The 16,484-nt window shown below is 45.5% G+C and overlaps 1 protein-coding gene across 1 annotated transcript in view; it reads left to right on the plus strand.

Annotated features, from left to right (window-relative positions):
• LOC146861793 (uncharacterized) overlaps window positions 1-16,484 on the plus strand; it is a 379,950-nt gene that overhangs the window by 331,845 nt on the left and 31,621 nt on the right. Inside the window, exon 5 of the mRNA XM_085643196.1 lies at window positions 11,324-11,361. Coding sequence (XP_085499322.1) covers window positions 11,324-11,361 — 38 coding nt within the window. The remainder of the gene's footprint in view (window positions 1-11,323; window positions 11,362-16,484) is intronic.

Genomic DNA, 16,484 nt, shown 5'->3' on the forward strand with positions numbered 1-16,484 from the left:
TACGACAGGTTAATACGGGCTGGTGGAATGGCGCGGGTGGCCCTGCGGTCTTGCTTCCAGTCCGCATATTGTGGGGGACTGACTACCTCTGATATCCTGTCCTATTATATGGCTTCCCATTTACTAGTTCTCAATGAATGGTGGTATGGGGACAGGGCCGACCCAGCCTACGCGGTCGAGAGACACTACATGGGAGATCACACCCTACACACTATACTCTACTCGGTGCCGTTGCGCAGCTCCTTGTCACCGGCCACGAAGTTTATCTTTCAAATATGGCGACAGGCGTTGCGGAGGATTGGGTGGTGGAATAAGATGACACGGGAGACTCCTCTTTGGTATGATGGGCGACTGCCGCAACTGGCTGCGTTGTCTGGTTTTCGGGGCTAGGACCATATCGGCATCTCTACGCTTGGGAATGTCATGCGGGGGTCGGTTCTGAAGTCTTTTCAGGATCTTCAACAGGACTTTCAAATGCCTAAAAGCCAATTTTTTTCGATATTTCCAGTTCCGACATGCCATCACCCCCTACATTGAGGGGTTGGGGTCGATGTATGAGTGTAGTTTCATAGAGGCAAAGGTATTCATGGGAGATCTCCATGACCACAAGATCTCCAAGATTTATCAGTCCCTGGTCACACATTGCTACCCCACATTGCAGCGCCTTAGGTAGGCCTGAGAGGGAGACATAGGCCCGCTGGAGGAGGAGGACTGGGAGGAGGCCTTGGCCTCCCCGCGGGTGTCAGCCATAGCCGTAAGCCTTCACCTAATCCAGTTTAAGTATCTCCACTGGGTCTATTTCACTAGGGTCAAGCTCTGGAGGGCGGGATTGGTGGCCTCCCGGTGTGTCTTCGATGCAAACATGAGGAGGGTACCTTGCTCCATACTATCTGGCACTGCTCCGCATTAGCACGATTTTGGCGGGGGGTGGTTCTGTCGTGCCTCTCCAAGGTACTAGGATGGGGGCTCCCCGAAGTTGGTCCTGTTGCATGTTATGGACGATATAGGAGGTAACATATACAAACGCCATCTTGTGTTAATAGGGTTCACCTTGGCCAAAAGAGGTATCTCCAAAACCTGGAAGGCCCCGAGGTCGCCCTTGGTATCTGTGTGGAAAAATGGCATGGATTTCTGTATGGGGCTGGAGATCCCCATCTTTGTGGCCAGGGGGTGCCTGCTTAAACATGATAAAATCTGGCGGCGATGGGCAGAGTTTCGTGGCCTAGAGCTGGAACCTGTTTCAGTAGCCAAGTCTCCTGACTTGGATTCCCTCCAATTCTAGTTGACATGCAATATCGCCTCTTGGATACTGGTGTATTATGTCTGGGTAGACGAGACTGTTCTCTTATGGTTCTGCACTGGGATAGGTGTGTGTGCGATGGGGGGTGGGTTCTGGGGTTTTTGTTTCTCTTCATTTTTTTATTCTTTCAAATATATTGCTTTTAAGTTGTCCTATTTTTGTTATTGAAATTGTCAAAGTCAATTCAATGTACATTCTGCATGCATGAGTTGCTGGGTTACAGTGCTCTGTGCTATATTTGTTATTTGGCAAATAAAATCTGTTCTTTGAAATGGCCTGATGGACTGCCTTTAGCATTGCTATCCATTAGATCAATACCACATACACGATCTGACACAAGATGAACATGCCTAACGAAAAGAGACAAACTGCTGCATGGGTCTGTGATCGAAAGAGCATGATCATTACTGAACTCACTTTGACTGTTGTTATCATTGCTATAATAACATGGATTGTAGGGGAAGTAGCTCCTGTCCGAAATCTACTGACTGCAACTTCTCCTGTCCCCATTGAACACTATTACTACACTCTTCCTTATCATGAACAGAAACATAGAATGTCCTACCTCAAAAACACTTTCATTCAGATGTTGCACCATACACACAATGCTATGAATGTTACTGACTGCTGGGTATGTGGAATGATGGCAGCTCATCAAAAAAAGGGAGGAACGCCTTTTATTCCCTTGCCGTTTTCACATAATGGCTCCTGCAGAGCCTGGTTTGCACTATTGTGGGCTTCTCATATCACTAATATTACTAACTCTGATTTAGAAAGACGTAACGCTCAGTTGAATAAAATCTGTTACCCTGATGAGGAAGGAGATCAATAAGCTAAAGGAACTGCATGGGAAATGGAGTATCGTCGAGGAAATTCCTCCACACACTGTTTTCCCCAACACTCGAACCATCAAGAGAACTGGGCCTCCTGTTACTAGAGCTTGAGCGGATCTTTGTGTAAGCAGTATTGGCAATACCCCTGTGGGAAAAAGTGACTGTACTTTAGTGTTAAATATTACTGGAATGAACAATAGCAGTTTTTTGTCCACACACACCACCTATTTAATTTGTGGAAGTAAAGGTTATTACCACCTACCTATTGGGTAGTCTGGAAGCTGCTTTGTGTCCTTTTTAGGTCTCGTCTGGGGAACGCAGAGCAAAAGCGCTGTCGCCAGCGAGATCTCTTGTTGCTGACATGCCTCGGAAGTGGGACAGGAGATGGGCACACGCAGGGCGAGCGGATTGGAGCCTGTGTACACGCACGTACAGCCACGCGGTGTGCACATCTCCTGTCCCCGAGACATCCCATGTGCACGCTCACGGTGTCTTTCAGACAGCCGATGTGCACCCGCAGCGTCTCCTCTCGCGCTCCCCCCCGCTTTCACTTTCGCGAGCGAGGCTAACCTCTCTCCTGTTCTGTCCCCGCGTGAACACAGCGCATGCATGGCGCACTTTCACTTTCTCTCCCTCCTAGTTAGTGTCAGTGTTGCGCTGCCGGTCGCACTCTCTGACACACATCACTGAGGACAAAGCAGTTAGATGGCTGCCCGCGGTGTGATGCCTGTAACTTTTTGGTCCTGCATTAAAAGGCATACAATAAATAAGACGCCCGAGAGAAGCCCGCACCCCTCGCTCCGCCTGGGTCGTCACCCATTACCTTACATGGTGCTGCCTCCCCCCAACGCCAAAGTGCCTTCCAGGCTGCCCCCGCTGCATCCCCCCCACCACCAACCCCTCTATGCCGCACCTCCAGAGAACCTGCCCATCTCCAACTGGGCCTGCCCCACAGCCAGACGTGCAAGGTGGCCGGACCGCTCTCAGGCCACGGCTCTCTGCCAAACTCAGCCTGTGTGCATACCTCTACCCAGCCCAAACCCCTCATCTGTCCAGGATCACAGCATGCGTCAGCCTCGCCAATCAACCCCACCATGCGTGTCTCTGATGATTGGCTGCCATAACCCCTGCCGATGCGCTGCCCGGCCACCGCGCCGCCCAGTCCCGCAGCCAAAAGTAGAGATGCGCCCCTGCCCCAACGCGGGGAGCACTCCAGGACCGCCAGAAACCCCAAGCCGCGTCCACCTGCATCCGCCCAGTGCTGGGCCTGTCCCTGCTCCCGCCACAACGCGGTGGGCCGCTGCATCGGAGCCCCGCCCTGGATCATCTCAAGACCACCAGAAACCCGAAGCAGCGACCACCAGCATCTGGGTAAAGGGTGGGGAGAAGGGGGAAGAGTTGTCCCAACCTGCGGCTCCAGAAACAACCGGAGCGTAATCCTCGCTGTCAGCCCCCGCCGGCGCCCATATCAGAGCCCACCCAAGGACAGTGCCGTCCACCTCCAGGCACGAGGCGCTATCTTCCCCCCCCCAAGTCCTCCGCCTCACCTCCCCCTCCCTACCCCGCGCATCCACCATGTGCTCCTGCTCCAAATCCCCACACCCCCTGTGCCCTCCGCTTCCCCCACCACCTCTCCCATCCCTGTCCAGGACGACTGTGGGGGCAAACCTCCTGTACCACATTGTTGCAGTCATTGATTCACCGATACACTACGAAAACCAAAACACATCATTTTTTTTCGACACCTTATGCTCATGCTTTATCTCCCTACCTATTTCCTATCTCAAAGTCGACAACATAAAGCTGCTTTACCTCTTCTACTTTTTCCCTCTTCTCCTTTTCGCCACCTTCGCTTTAGGAGGCTGTTTCTCTCCAGAAACCACAAGGAAGCTGGCGCTGTTGCTACTGCATCAGTTCCCTCAATGCATGCTCGCATTTAGTATACCTCGCTGGCTGCGAGAAACGTTTCCGGTAGATCTCCCGGAAGTAACAGCACATGCCCCGGAAGTGTGCGCGACGGTTTCCCGGAACAGGAGGGAGCCTCGGGTCCTTCCCGCTGAAGCGGCTGAGCCAAGATGAGCTCCAGAGGATGAATGAGGAGGCAACGTGAGAGATTATGAGAAGTGAGATGGGGCAGAGGGTGCGTGGGGAGCACAGGACGTAGAGTGCATGCGAGAGGGCTCTGGAAGAGGAACTGTGGCTCAAGGTGATGAGTGTATGAGGGAGGAGGAGCTTCATGAGAGCACTTTAACTGTAGAACTAGAAGCAATTTGTAAAATCTATGTAATGTATGAATGAAGTGCTTGTCCTAGAAAAATGTACTTTGTAGAAAAAGTAACACATTACGTCAATGTGGTAGAATAGTTACTAGGCGAAATTGTTAAGCGCTGAATGGGAAAATACATTGACCGCATTCCATACATTGTACATTTTTACCTTGCACGGAATTGCAATTTTAAAGTATAGGGAACAGTGGTATAGCAAGGGTGCATTAGGGCCTAGTGCAAGCACGGAATATTGGAATCCTATTTTCTGGTTTAATATAACAAAATAACCATGGGCGGGGGGGGGCCATGGGGTACCTCTGCGACTGGACCAGCTGCACGATTGATAGATTAGCCCTGCTACAGAGAACAAGCATTAAAAATGCAATAAGTCTCTCCTTTTATTAAGTTAAAGACATTTGCTTTGCTATACAATACCATTAGCAAAGCAAATGGCTTTAACTTAATCTAAGGCGAGACCTATTGCATTTTCAATGCTTGTTACTTCCACCTGTGTATTTGGCACCTGCATCCTACCATAAAGACTATAAACTGTATAATGACATTTCTAAGAGCCGATTCAAGAGCACAATAAACAATGATGAGGTGGATCAAACTGATACTGCACTACAGCAGTATATTGACTTTAATTTGGGACTATTTGTCTTTGTTGGTGCAGCCATAAACAGCGAAAAGATCCGACGATTGACACATATTGTAAAGGCTGTAACCAATCAGGCAGCAATGGCACTTGGAAATATCACAGAAGAACTTCGAATTGTGGCGCTCCAAAATAGGATGGTGCTCGATGTCATCCTAGACGACCGTGGAGGAGCATGTCACATCATTGGGAGCAGTTGTTGTGTGTACATCCCTGACCACACCCCTTCAATTTCCAAGATGCACAAAATAGCCACTGAAATCCATCAGGATTTAGGGACATGGACTTGGACTGAATGTCTATGGAACATATTTTCTGTATGGGGATGGGAGCTGTAATCAGCCCTATGTACATTTCTTGTGATTCTTTTTACCTGTTGCCTATGTATCCAATGTGGCCCGATGCCCTGTTCCCTTTTTATTTCTACCTGTACCTCATGTAAAGCAGCTAAATAAAATGTCAAGAATGTAAATGCCCGCCTAGCAATTGACCAGTAAATTAATGAACTCATGAGAATAGATGTAGATGATATCTTCCATGCTCCTTCCAAATCATAGAGATGTCTTCAACCAATGCTAAAAGGGTCGTCTGTGGAAATCTGAAATAATTTGTTAGCATGTGCTGAAGCCATCTTGGTTATGGCATCCATTTTGTTGGCTTTGTAACTCTCCCATCCCTGCTGCCCGTCTTTTTCCCTGCCTGTGCTGTCTATTTTAGTTGACTTCCTGACTCAGCTATAAGCAGTATGCATAATAAAGAGTTTGTAGCTGCCAGAACACCTGGTCTCAGACTCAACTGTCAATCTATTAGTGTTGCCATAAGCACTCCTGCTCCCCCTCCCACTTTGCTGACTAAGTGATCTCCCAACTGCCCATGTTTGTCAGTAGTTATTCCTGTGTATGCTTGTACCTCCTATTTGTAACTACATGCTTACTGTGCAACAAACTCTGTGTATAAGGCCTATGTTCTGTGACTTCAATGGACTACCTCAGACAGCGCTTGAGAGTGCTGTGTGGACATAGTCTTACTCATGAGTGATTAATAAACTTATTTGAATTCCAGCTTCAGTGCCAATCTCTATTTTGTTGGTCTAAGGACCCGTGGACAGAGAAGGGTGACCCCTGCACAGGTGTGCTCATTGAAAAGCACATTTCCACAACACAGTGTCTTTTAATTGAATGTATGATGTTACATCGCGAGCAAATTCCATGCGATAGGTTACAACGCGGTCGTTACAATGACCACGTTGTTACCACGCGTGGCTAAACATCGCAAGTCGTTTCTACAACTTGCGCTAGATGGCGAGCTGAACTTAGTATAAATTACTATTCCTACTCCAGTTAGAGCAACAGCAGGGAATGTGTTGGAGTTAAAATCCAACACATTCCCTGGTGTTGCACGCCACCTAGCGCAAGTTGTAGAAACGACTTGCGATGTAAAGCCACGCGTGGTAATAATGCGGTCGGAGTAACGACCGCGTTCTTACATACCTGCGTGGTAGGAGTAGCATTGTAAATGCTGTTTCCCCTTTTAATTACTGGGTAAGCACTTTTTTTTTACCATTCGTGTAATGGCTGTTTAACATTGCGGTAGCTTCAATACGCATAATGGACGCCATGTTATTTTGTCACTTTTTTAAAGAGCACTGTGCTTTCTAAAAGCACTACTGTCTACTTGTACTTCATTGCTTGTTATTAAGAGGGCGTCGATTTCCTTTTAACCCGAGCCTGGTGAAGGCTTGTATGTGTCTGTATTGGTGCATCCTGCCCCTGCAGGGCACTGGGCACAGCCGATGGTGAACTGCATCACCTAATCGTGCAGAGCAGCCTTGGGGTGTTTAAAATCGTCAGACTTCCTTGCGGCCTCCTCTTTATTTGTGTCTGTAAGTGCTTACATATCGGATGGTAATTGCAGCACACAGGCCGGTCATCTCTCCTGCTCTCATCCCTCCTCTCTCACTCAGCTGCCATCTGCACCTTGACAACCCCCCCCATGTGCAATCTGCTCTCGTTCTTATCTCTGTGTCCTCCTGTACCTCCGTGACTCTGTCAGACCCTCTGTGTCTGTCCGCTCCACTGAATTTTTCAGCTTTTTGTTACTTTTCTATCTCTCTGTCGGTCTTTGCGCTTTCACATTTTATGTTCTGTCGTCACGTGGCCATGTGCCTGTATCTTTTCCCTCCTCAGTGCTGGCATGAGTAGATAGACATCGTGCGTGTATATTTATCTGGGGGGGTATGCCCGTCCCTACAGTCCTCTTGGACACAGTTCTGAGAACACCCGCCGCTGAGAGGGGGAGGGACGGCACGAGGCCCGTCCAGAGTCTGAGGCACCGGATCGCGCGTTCGCTTCTCACTAACAGAGATATTAGTTGCCAGCTGTGCGTCCCCCCCACTTGTCACCCCCTGGCGTACACCTGCTTTGGTGTGGACTGGTTTCTCTCTCTCCCTCTGTGTCTGTTTTGGCTGTACTGACCTACCCCAGGGAGCCCCGGAACAGAGGGCCCGAGTGCAGGAAGTCTGGAAGGTCAGGATGCCAGGGCCCCGTGGAAGCCCAGTGACCACAGCTGGGGTGGAGCAGGAGCCGCAGGGAGCTATGAAGAGCGATATCCAGGCAGGGGCACGCAGAGTGAGGGACACTGGGCAGGAGATACTAGACACTGGAACAACACGCTTCAGAAAAACAAAAACATAGCCAGGTGAGGACTGACGTGCCAAAGCCACGGAGACGGGGAATCAAAGAACCTGAGAGCCATTGGATTAGCGGAACACAGCAATGGAACAATGCACCACAGAAAGGAAATACAAACGTCACAACCGATGCGTTACTACGACTCTGACAACCAACCACAGAAGTAGTTGCAAAGAGTACAAGACGACAAGGTTATTACGTGGCTAAGTCATACACACCCTGCAGACAATCCTGAAGGCATAACCCATGACTGAACTCCCTCACTCCCTCCCACTCACTCACACAGGTTAGGTTTCAGACTCGCAATAGTTAACACACACAAAGAGAGAGAAATCCCTCACCTTACAAAATACATCACCCACTGTGATCAGATGATTATGTGAACCCCCTGAGGCCCTCCATTAATGAATTAGTCCACGAGAACCCAAAGCACGACCTAGGGCATGGCGAGACAAACACGGAAGGGAAGCTGGGCAATACAAAACAAGCATTTGCAATGCAATAGGTCCCGCATTTGGGAGACTTTGAGCTACTGGCATTGTAAATGACAAACATTTATCTGTGTTGCTTTTAAAAACGGATAAATAAAAGGCATTGTCATTTACAATGCCAATAGCTTAACATTTCGTTAATGCGAGACGTATTGCATTGCAAATGCTTGTTACTGTTTTATCCTTTTTATGAGCAGTCCTCATGTCCAGGACATCGAAACTTGCTTAGCTGATGTATTGTCCCAGTTGTCCGGGATGTCTCTGTATGATATTGATTGTCATTTTACTGTGAAATATTTTTTTGATGATCTTTTATTTATGTATTTGTACTCTTTTATGATTGCTTTTGTCAACCCAATAAAGATTTTATGATGATGGCATACTTTACTATGGCTCTGCTTGTGAAATACCCCAACTATTTTTAAGAATACGTGTCCTATTTATTTTTATTTTGCTAGTTCTGTATATAGCGCACGCCCCGTATTCTGCACGCTTCCTGTGTTTTGAGATTGGAGATGACACTGATTCTTCCACTGAGGATAGGGTTGATTTCTACATGCATTGTTTTTTTCTGTGGACTTGGCATTTTGCCATTATAGCACAGATATTTATCGATAAGCGGTCCACTGCGTGTTGCCACCAATGGCTGCCTTACGTGCAATATTCTATTTGAGCAATCCACCTTGATTTACTGTACAGATCGTAACTACACAACTGTGGTGTCTCTCATGTAGATGGACGTGGGCAACAGTATGGTTTCTCAAATGTATTTTCTATTCTCGCCCTTTGCATACTATGTTGCTTTTACTTTTTTTGCATTTATGTGGTTGTTTAGCGAGTTCATTTTATGGCATGTTGCCTTTTCATCTTGAGTGCATTTTATGTCCTCGCCTTTTGCATATTATGCCGCTTCAATTTTTTGTGTATGATTAGTGTAGTGACTATCCTAATGAATGTTCATTATGCGTGGAGGCTAGCTACCTGGCCTCAGTGAGGCTCGCAAAGATTACCAGCACTGAGGTGAGTGCGGCTGGGCGCATCCCATAATGCTGACCTTATGTGGTGTGTTGACCCATATCAACAACTCACGAGACCAAGAGTGGTTTAACAAACTGTCCATTGATTGTTTTGCTGACTTCCTCCTTCCAGCATGCCCAAACCTCATCAATGCACCTTGCCTGGATTTCACTCTGTGAAAACATGTGAAGAAAAGCGGCGAATGTATTTATTTAATACTTATTTGGGAATGTCATTAGCTATTTTCTTGTACTGTTCCAAGCAAGCACTGCTGTGTGCTGTATGGAGTGGATAGTAAACACTGCATCAGCCTCTTAAGGTCGGAGTTTTAAATAGATCATATTGTAGTCTTTATGATGTTTTAGTTTCTTAATCATTCCAAAAACATTTTCACAATCTTAAATGAAGTTTCTTTGTAATATGTTAAGCAATTAATGTGTGTTAAATTAGGCAACCAGCCCACACGTGTTTCATGATCTACCCCTCTCTCCCTCTGTAGTCTATTGGTAGTATTGTAGATTGGTCATCGCTGTAAAGTTTGGTAACCTATTTTTTTTATTCTCAATATTGTTCGTGCTGGTTCTCTTTTTGCAGTGCATCAAATGTTGATGCTCTCTGATTGACCAGTGTTGCCCACTACGTTGGGGTTGCTGTGGTGTGTGGCTAACTTTCTTTCATGTGCCCTGCTCTGTTTTACTTCTGCAATAGATAAGAGCAAACAAAACAGGAGTATATAGTACATAGTAAAGTTAGCAATAGCTTTAATTGTACTAAATTCTTATAATTTGGTAGAGATGGTGGATAAATTGGGGTAGTGGCATTAGTCATATTGAATGAGCTGTGTGAAGTTTCTGGTGCTCTGCAGTTAGGCTCCATAAAATAAGGCACTAATGTATTAGGAGTGACTTACAAAGCAGTTTTGGTTGTAAGTTCGATTTTCCTGTATATTCATGTACTCACCTCCCTCTTGCATGTGCTATCCGATTCCAACTGTCATCTATGCATTAATTACGAAACATTTAACCATGTGCCTAAATTATATAGCAGCCTACTCACTGCCTGTTTTATCCATTAGTTTTTTGTAATTGCAAATCGTAACACTTTAACAATGTTTCAGTCACTTATATTGCACAACTGCTCACCAAGCTACAACTTACAACAAAAAACAGCTTATTATTAATCACATAGGCAAAACCTAATGCATTTACCAATGCTTGTTATACTCAGTGGGCATGTGCATATTGCTGATTGATTCTGTAATAACAATGAGCAGGCACAAAGTCCCCATTGTCCCTTGGATCTCTCCTCATTTTCAAGGGGCCTTGGCCACATAAGGAAAAGGGGACACCTTTGACCAACTCCCCATGCGATGTTACTGATACTGGCACAGGAGCAATAAAATTCTAAGAAAGTGCACTAACAGTGTGCCACATTAGAGTGGCATACACCTAGATTACCAGTCTATGTCACGCTTTGAAATTGTGCCCCTGGCCCTGAACTGAAGAAAAAATATGTTTTGCCTCATTCCCGTGCACGGTCCCAGTTTGCACACGTTGCACAGGCCTAGCCTAGTGAGGGATAGTGCAGTCTGGGACCATGTGCCAGGTGCTTAGCATACATTTCAAAAATAATATTCGAGCACCACTGATGTAGATTGCATGTTTTTTTGTAGTGTTTAGTTTGTAAAATAAAAGCCTTCAGGACCCTGACCAGGAGACCACTGCAGCTTGCACCACCCATCGCTGCTGTCATTGCTGCCAAAACAGCTACTAACCATCTTTCTTACCTGCAAGTGCAACAGTTCATAACATTTCAGGTTACCAAAGCTAAAGGAATGGCTGGGGAGGAATGTATTAGTAATGTGTAATCTACGTTATATTCATAAATACAGTTGTTCTGTTCATTTCTAAGTTAGATGAGTAGTGCCACCATGTGTCAGCGCAGTGTTGACTTTTAAATGCCAGTGACGAGCACTTGGAAACCACCAGCTCAAATTAGGCACTGTTCTTTTGTCATCTTTAATGTTACAAATTATAACCTAAACAGCTTCTTTCTTTTTGTCCTCAGAGCCGGACTGACGTGAGGAAATCATGTGGCAGGCCATGGTATGTAATTAAACCAATCATTGGTGTCATAATGCTCCGACCATCACATATTGCAAAGATGACTTAACCTTTTTGCTTTTCCTCTGTAATTTACCACTATGCGCCCCAAAATGGATATAATTATATATTGTTTTTTTTATCTGGAATCTGTTCTGCCTGCCAGTGAATCACATACATTTTAAGAGTTTATATTTGATCAGCAAAAACATGTTTCTATTTTTATCCTTATTAAAATAGAAGTTCTCTCGCAAGTGAAATTCTCAAGATCAAGCCTGACACGAGATATTATTCTGAATTAGGAACTGTATTATAGTTCGGTGGTTACTGTAATAGAATAAAATGCCAGCAATAGTCAAAGTGACATCTCACATAATTTAACCACAGTGACATCACAACAGTTTGCTTATGACTTTCCACCCATAATACATGCACAATTAATATAATAACACAGCAGTTACTAACACAAATACATATCTGCTTTAGAAATAACCTTTATTTTAATAAGAATGCGAATATTATAGGTCAAGTAAACATTTGATGGAGCCCTAGTCCCATCTTTCAGTTCTTCTTCTTCTTCTTCCGTAAAGTGAATCTTGATAGTTGCTTGATGGGTACGAGGGAGTTAACATCGATCCTAACAACTTAATTAACAGTTCATCTCAATTAGCCACACAATAAAGAACAAGACGATTAAATTAAGTTAAAGGGGTTTATTACAGACTCAGAAACAAACTGATATAGATGAGTCTCATAAGAATGTTGTAAAAGTATAAAATCACCAATAAAAGTCCAAACCTCCTAAAGAAGTTTAGCCAAAACAATATGAAACACACTAAAAACTGTTGCTGCAATGCGAAAATGAGAATAAAGTATTTGCAAATTAAATTGTAGAACTCGATCCACCTGCCTAGTCATTAGTAAATCTAAAGATATCTAACTTCTCCTACTCTTTCTTAAAGCTGGTGAAACCCTAATTAATCTGAGAAGCATGTAAAAGGTGTCAACATAGTGGAGACTTTGGTGCAAGTACTCCATCTAAACAATGCATAGCATGAAGCTACACAATATGAGATGTAGCAATGAGGTATTTACCTCTGAAAAGCCTAAAGTGTCAGACGCTCTAACTAGAAATGCAATACCAATTAACACTCAACATTCAATGTAATCCACGTCATTGTCTCGAAGATATTCTCTTCTTCAACTGTAACAATTGGCAACTTGCTTAATTTCTCCCACACTTGCATGTGAGAACATCGTCTGACCTTGAGCACCCCTTTCTCCACCATGACAGCTTGTCTCCTGCTTTGCTAACACGTCTTCCTCTTGCCAAAAGTTTCCTGCTGTACCTTGTGCATTAACAATGCCCTTCATTCTATGAAAAGCACTCAAATGAATCTAACCTTTTCTCCTTAAAATGCAAAGCTGTTTTTCCTCTTCAAAGGAAACGTTTTGCAAACATTTAAATGCCTTAGCGTGCCCGTCATCTTCTACACATGCATAAAGGGCATCTTCTGACCCCAATACTTTGTTTGTCATCTGGAAATCTACAACTGCATTTGACTTCTTAGAAAGCATTAGCCTCCTTTCCTTATAAAATCGTACTATACCCCACTTCTAATGCCAAAATGTCTTGCTTTCTACTCCAAAATAAAAGAAATTCAGCACTCCCAAGATGAGGCACTATTTCAACTCATGAAATATATACACTAAGTGAATAATCAAGGAAACAAATATATCACCTATTGAGATAAACACATCAGTCTGGCCGGCTTGACTGGGAAGCCTTTTTCAGTCATCCAGAAGTCTCAATCAGGAACACCAAACTATGCCCTGTGGCAGTGCATTAACTTCACAGGCCAGCTTATGTCTGATTACCAAGAGTTCCTTTCTTTAATACCTTTACTAACCTGGAGAGAGACTTCTAGAAAATCCTTCTCCCTTTATCTATTGCAAAACCAAGGCTGACAGTACCTGTCTGTGTCAGAGTCATCAAAAAAGCTGGCCAGGCCTCCGTGTTTTGACTCAAAGACAGAGAAGTACATTCCTCCCACATGCTTTCAAACGCACATTCCACAAGTTCTGTTCCAAGCAAGGATGTTTTGCTCTGTGCTGTGAAGAAAGAATACATCCCACCCTGGAGCTGCAAGAAGGCACAAAATAAAACCATGTAAGAGCACAAAATAATGTTGTGCATTCAAAATGGAGGCAATTAAAACCAGGCCTGGGCAGAGCTCGTGGAGTTACCAATGAACTTCACGAGATTACGTGGAGTTCCCCGACCTGGCGGAGTAACTTGAACCGAGATGCAGACCATTCAATTGATGCAGTTCTTGATCTGGGTTCAATCCATTGCTATTTTGCTCACCACGCCATTCCAGTTTTGACATGGCCATGTGCAAATCAGCCTTGACCCTGCTCCCCATGGGAACAGTCCAGCCTGAACTGCCAAGCCAGGTCCTCTCTGTACCGGAAACAAGCATCCTGGGACCTGGCTGGGGGTATCACCCATCATCAGCCAGGCTAGCTTGTAACCGTTGGCATAGCAAGCACAGGACGCACGTCTGGGCATACCCTTCCCACTTGGGGTGAAAATGCAACACAAAAAGATGATGGACGGAATGCTGAACTTTGCCAAACATTCACCCCCCAGTCACAGATCTGGGTTTAATCCATAATTTTTTGCTCGCCACGCCATTCCAGTTTAGACCCAGCCATATGCAAATCAGCCTTGACCCTTCTCCCCATGGGAACAGTCCAATCCAAACTGCCAAACCTGGTCCTCCCTGGCTAAGACAACAAGCATCCTGGGACTGGTTGCTGAAGTTGGGCCAATCGTGGTACAGTTTTAGGAAAGAGATCTGGCACTAGTAACTCAGTTGGCAGTGACACAGTGCACATTAATTTCAAAATCGCATCATACACAAGGCAAAAAGTGGGGGCTGACCATATTAAAAGAGGCACTTTCCTGCAAATAAAGGTGGAGAGATCATACGCGCCAGCAGTGCATCCACTTTTTCACCCTCTGTGTGTACGTTCTGTGAGGAGGCACGGTCATCTATCACCCTCAGACGCTCTAAGAGTTCAGTGTATTGTAAAGTGACAGTCCTGTAGGTCCTCCTCACGGGAATTTTCATGGACCGCTTCATGTTACAACGCCCCTGGTTATGTTTCGGTGTGACTAATGTCATGCAGGACAATGTCCACTTGGACATGACTGCAATGGATGCCCCCCCCCGCATTGTCATCTTAACCTCCCATTCAGTTAGGCAGGAGTGGGCAGTGCCAGTATTTTCGGTAGAATAATTGGTGGTGGCAGTGCCCGGTGTGTCCTTAAAGAAAGTGCCCTCCAGTTGAAGGGGCCGTAGGTGCTACATGGGGACAGGGGTAGGAATCCAGACCCAGAATATGGTAAGCTCCCAGGGGCTGATATACGAGTGGGTTTTCCCTAAATATGCAGTGTTGGTAACGATTGTCACCATAGTTGTAGGGCAACATTTTTTATCACATCAGGAGTGTATAACATTTTTATCAAGTCAGGGTGGGGTATAAAAGGAGTATTCTATCAGCCCCATGTTATGTTCCCTCCATGCACTGATAAGTACCACCCCAATGCCCAGTCTCTAATGTCCCAGCTTGTTTAATAGGTGGAAGGGAGGGGTGAAAGCATATCCATAACTGCATTGAAGTCCTCACCAACCAGCCTGGGGAGATTGGGTCATTTTGCTAGGCCAACCGAGAGATGGGAAAGGAAAACATCCTGTTCTGAATTGGGGACGTAGATGCTGCTCAGCACCACCGGCCTATTATCCAGTTTCCCACATATTAACAAATAACAGCCATTGACATCTATCTTGGACGACACTGCCTCAAATGTGATACCTGCTCACATTAACACCACCGCCCCCTGTGCATAAGCTGAGAAAGCCATTGCAAACAGTGGCCCCCTCCATTATGTGCTTAATTTTGTGGATTTGGGTAAGGAAAGGTGCGTCTCCTGTAAGGGAGACAATATGGGGCTTACAGCGGTTTAGCTGGGAGTTGCGCCTATGAGCCAAGCCCAGGTCCTGACATTCCATGTTAGGATTTTAAAAACATTTTCACTTGTTGCCATGTTCAGTGAAAGTAAGTAGCATGTGTATTAGATTCCCTCTGGCCCCCCTGCCCCAATAACTGTAAACACAATGCATTGCAGAAGTTGAAACCCAAGCAAGTAAGTCCCAATACTATGTTCAGTGAGGAACATTCTTTCAACCATAAAAGCAAACATAAAACGATAAAGCATGAACTTTTGCAACTGCCATGGAGGGTGGCCAGTTGAGCCATGGATAATAAGCAGAGCACATGCACATGAGTGAACGCCATTGAGTGTTTCCATGTACTCTCCATTGGAGTGCAGCAGGAATGAGAATAATAGAAAGAGAAAACACTCATACAATAAAATGATATAACAAATGATATAATAGGAGACGTGTGTACGGATTAAGCGGGTTGTCTCCATGTACCTGCAGAGCCTCATGGCAGACAACGAACAACAAGGCCCAAATAATCCTAAACAGAGGATCAATTAATGATGTTCGATGTTTGAGAAGTCACAGTGGGGAAGAGGGCCATACTGGCATTAGAGAGTCTGATGCTGCATCACTTAGAGAGCTGGTTGGGGGTGCATGAGACCACTGAAACGCGTCCGAAGTTATTGCTGCAATGGCAGCATGCCATTCCTCCAATACCTGCTGCAGAGAAGGGGCCACAGTAGGTGGTGGGCGGCAAGGAGTTCCATACCAACAGCATCAGGGAAAGCGTTGGGAGGAGCCAAGTGGGCTTTCAGATGGTGGAGGCCGAAGAGCAGTGTGATAATGGGTTTCCCACCAGTCCCATACTGATTTAGAAGTGTCAAAAATAGGGTGCATAGCTCATGTATGACTCTCAGATGTACCAGGAACAGTAAGGTATATGGCAGGCAAGGAGGAGCATTTACGCTGGGCAGCAATTGTATAGTTTGGGAAAAGGGGCAACATTAGATTTGTCCATAACTATGGGGGAGTTCTTACGGGCCTCTTGTCGTACAGTACCATGGTCCCTGTAGTTCAAGATCCAATATCTGCAGGCACAGCAGAATTACGCCG

The sequence above is a fragment of the Triturus cristatus genome, chromosome 2_2, assembly GCF_964204655.1.
Source record: "Triturus cristatus chromosome 2_2, aTriCri1.1, whole genome shotgun sequence".
NCBI classification, from domain to species: domain Eukaryota; kingdom Metazoa; phylum Chordata; class Amphibia; order Caudata; family Salamandridae; genus Triturus; species Triturus cristatus.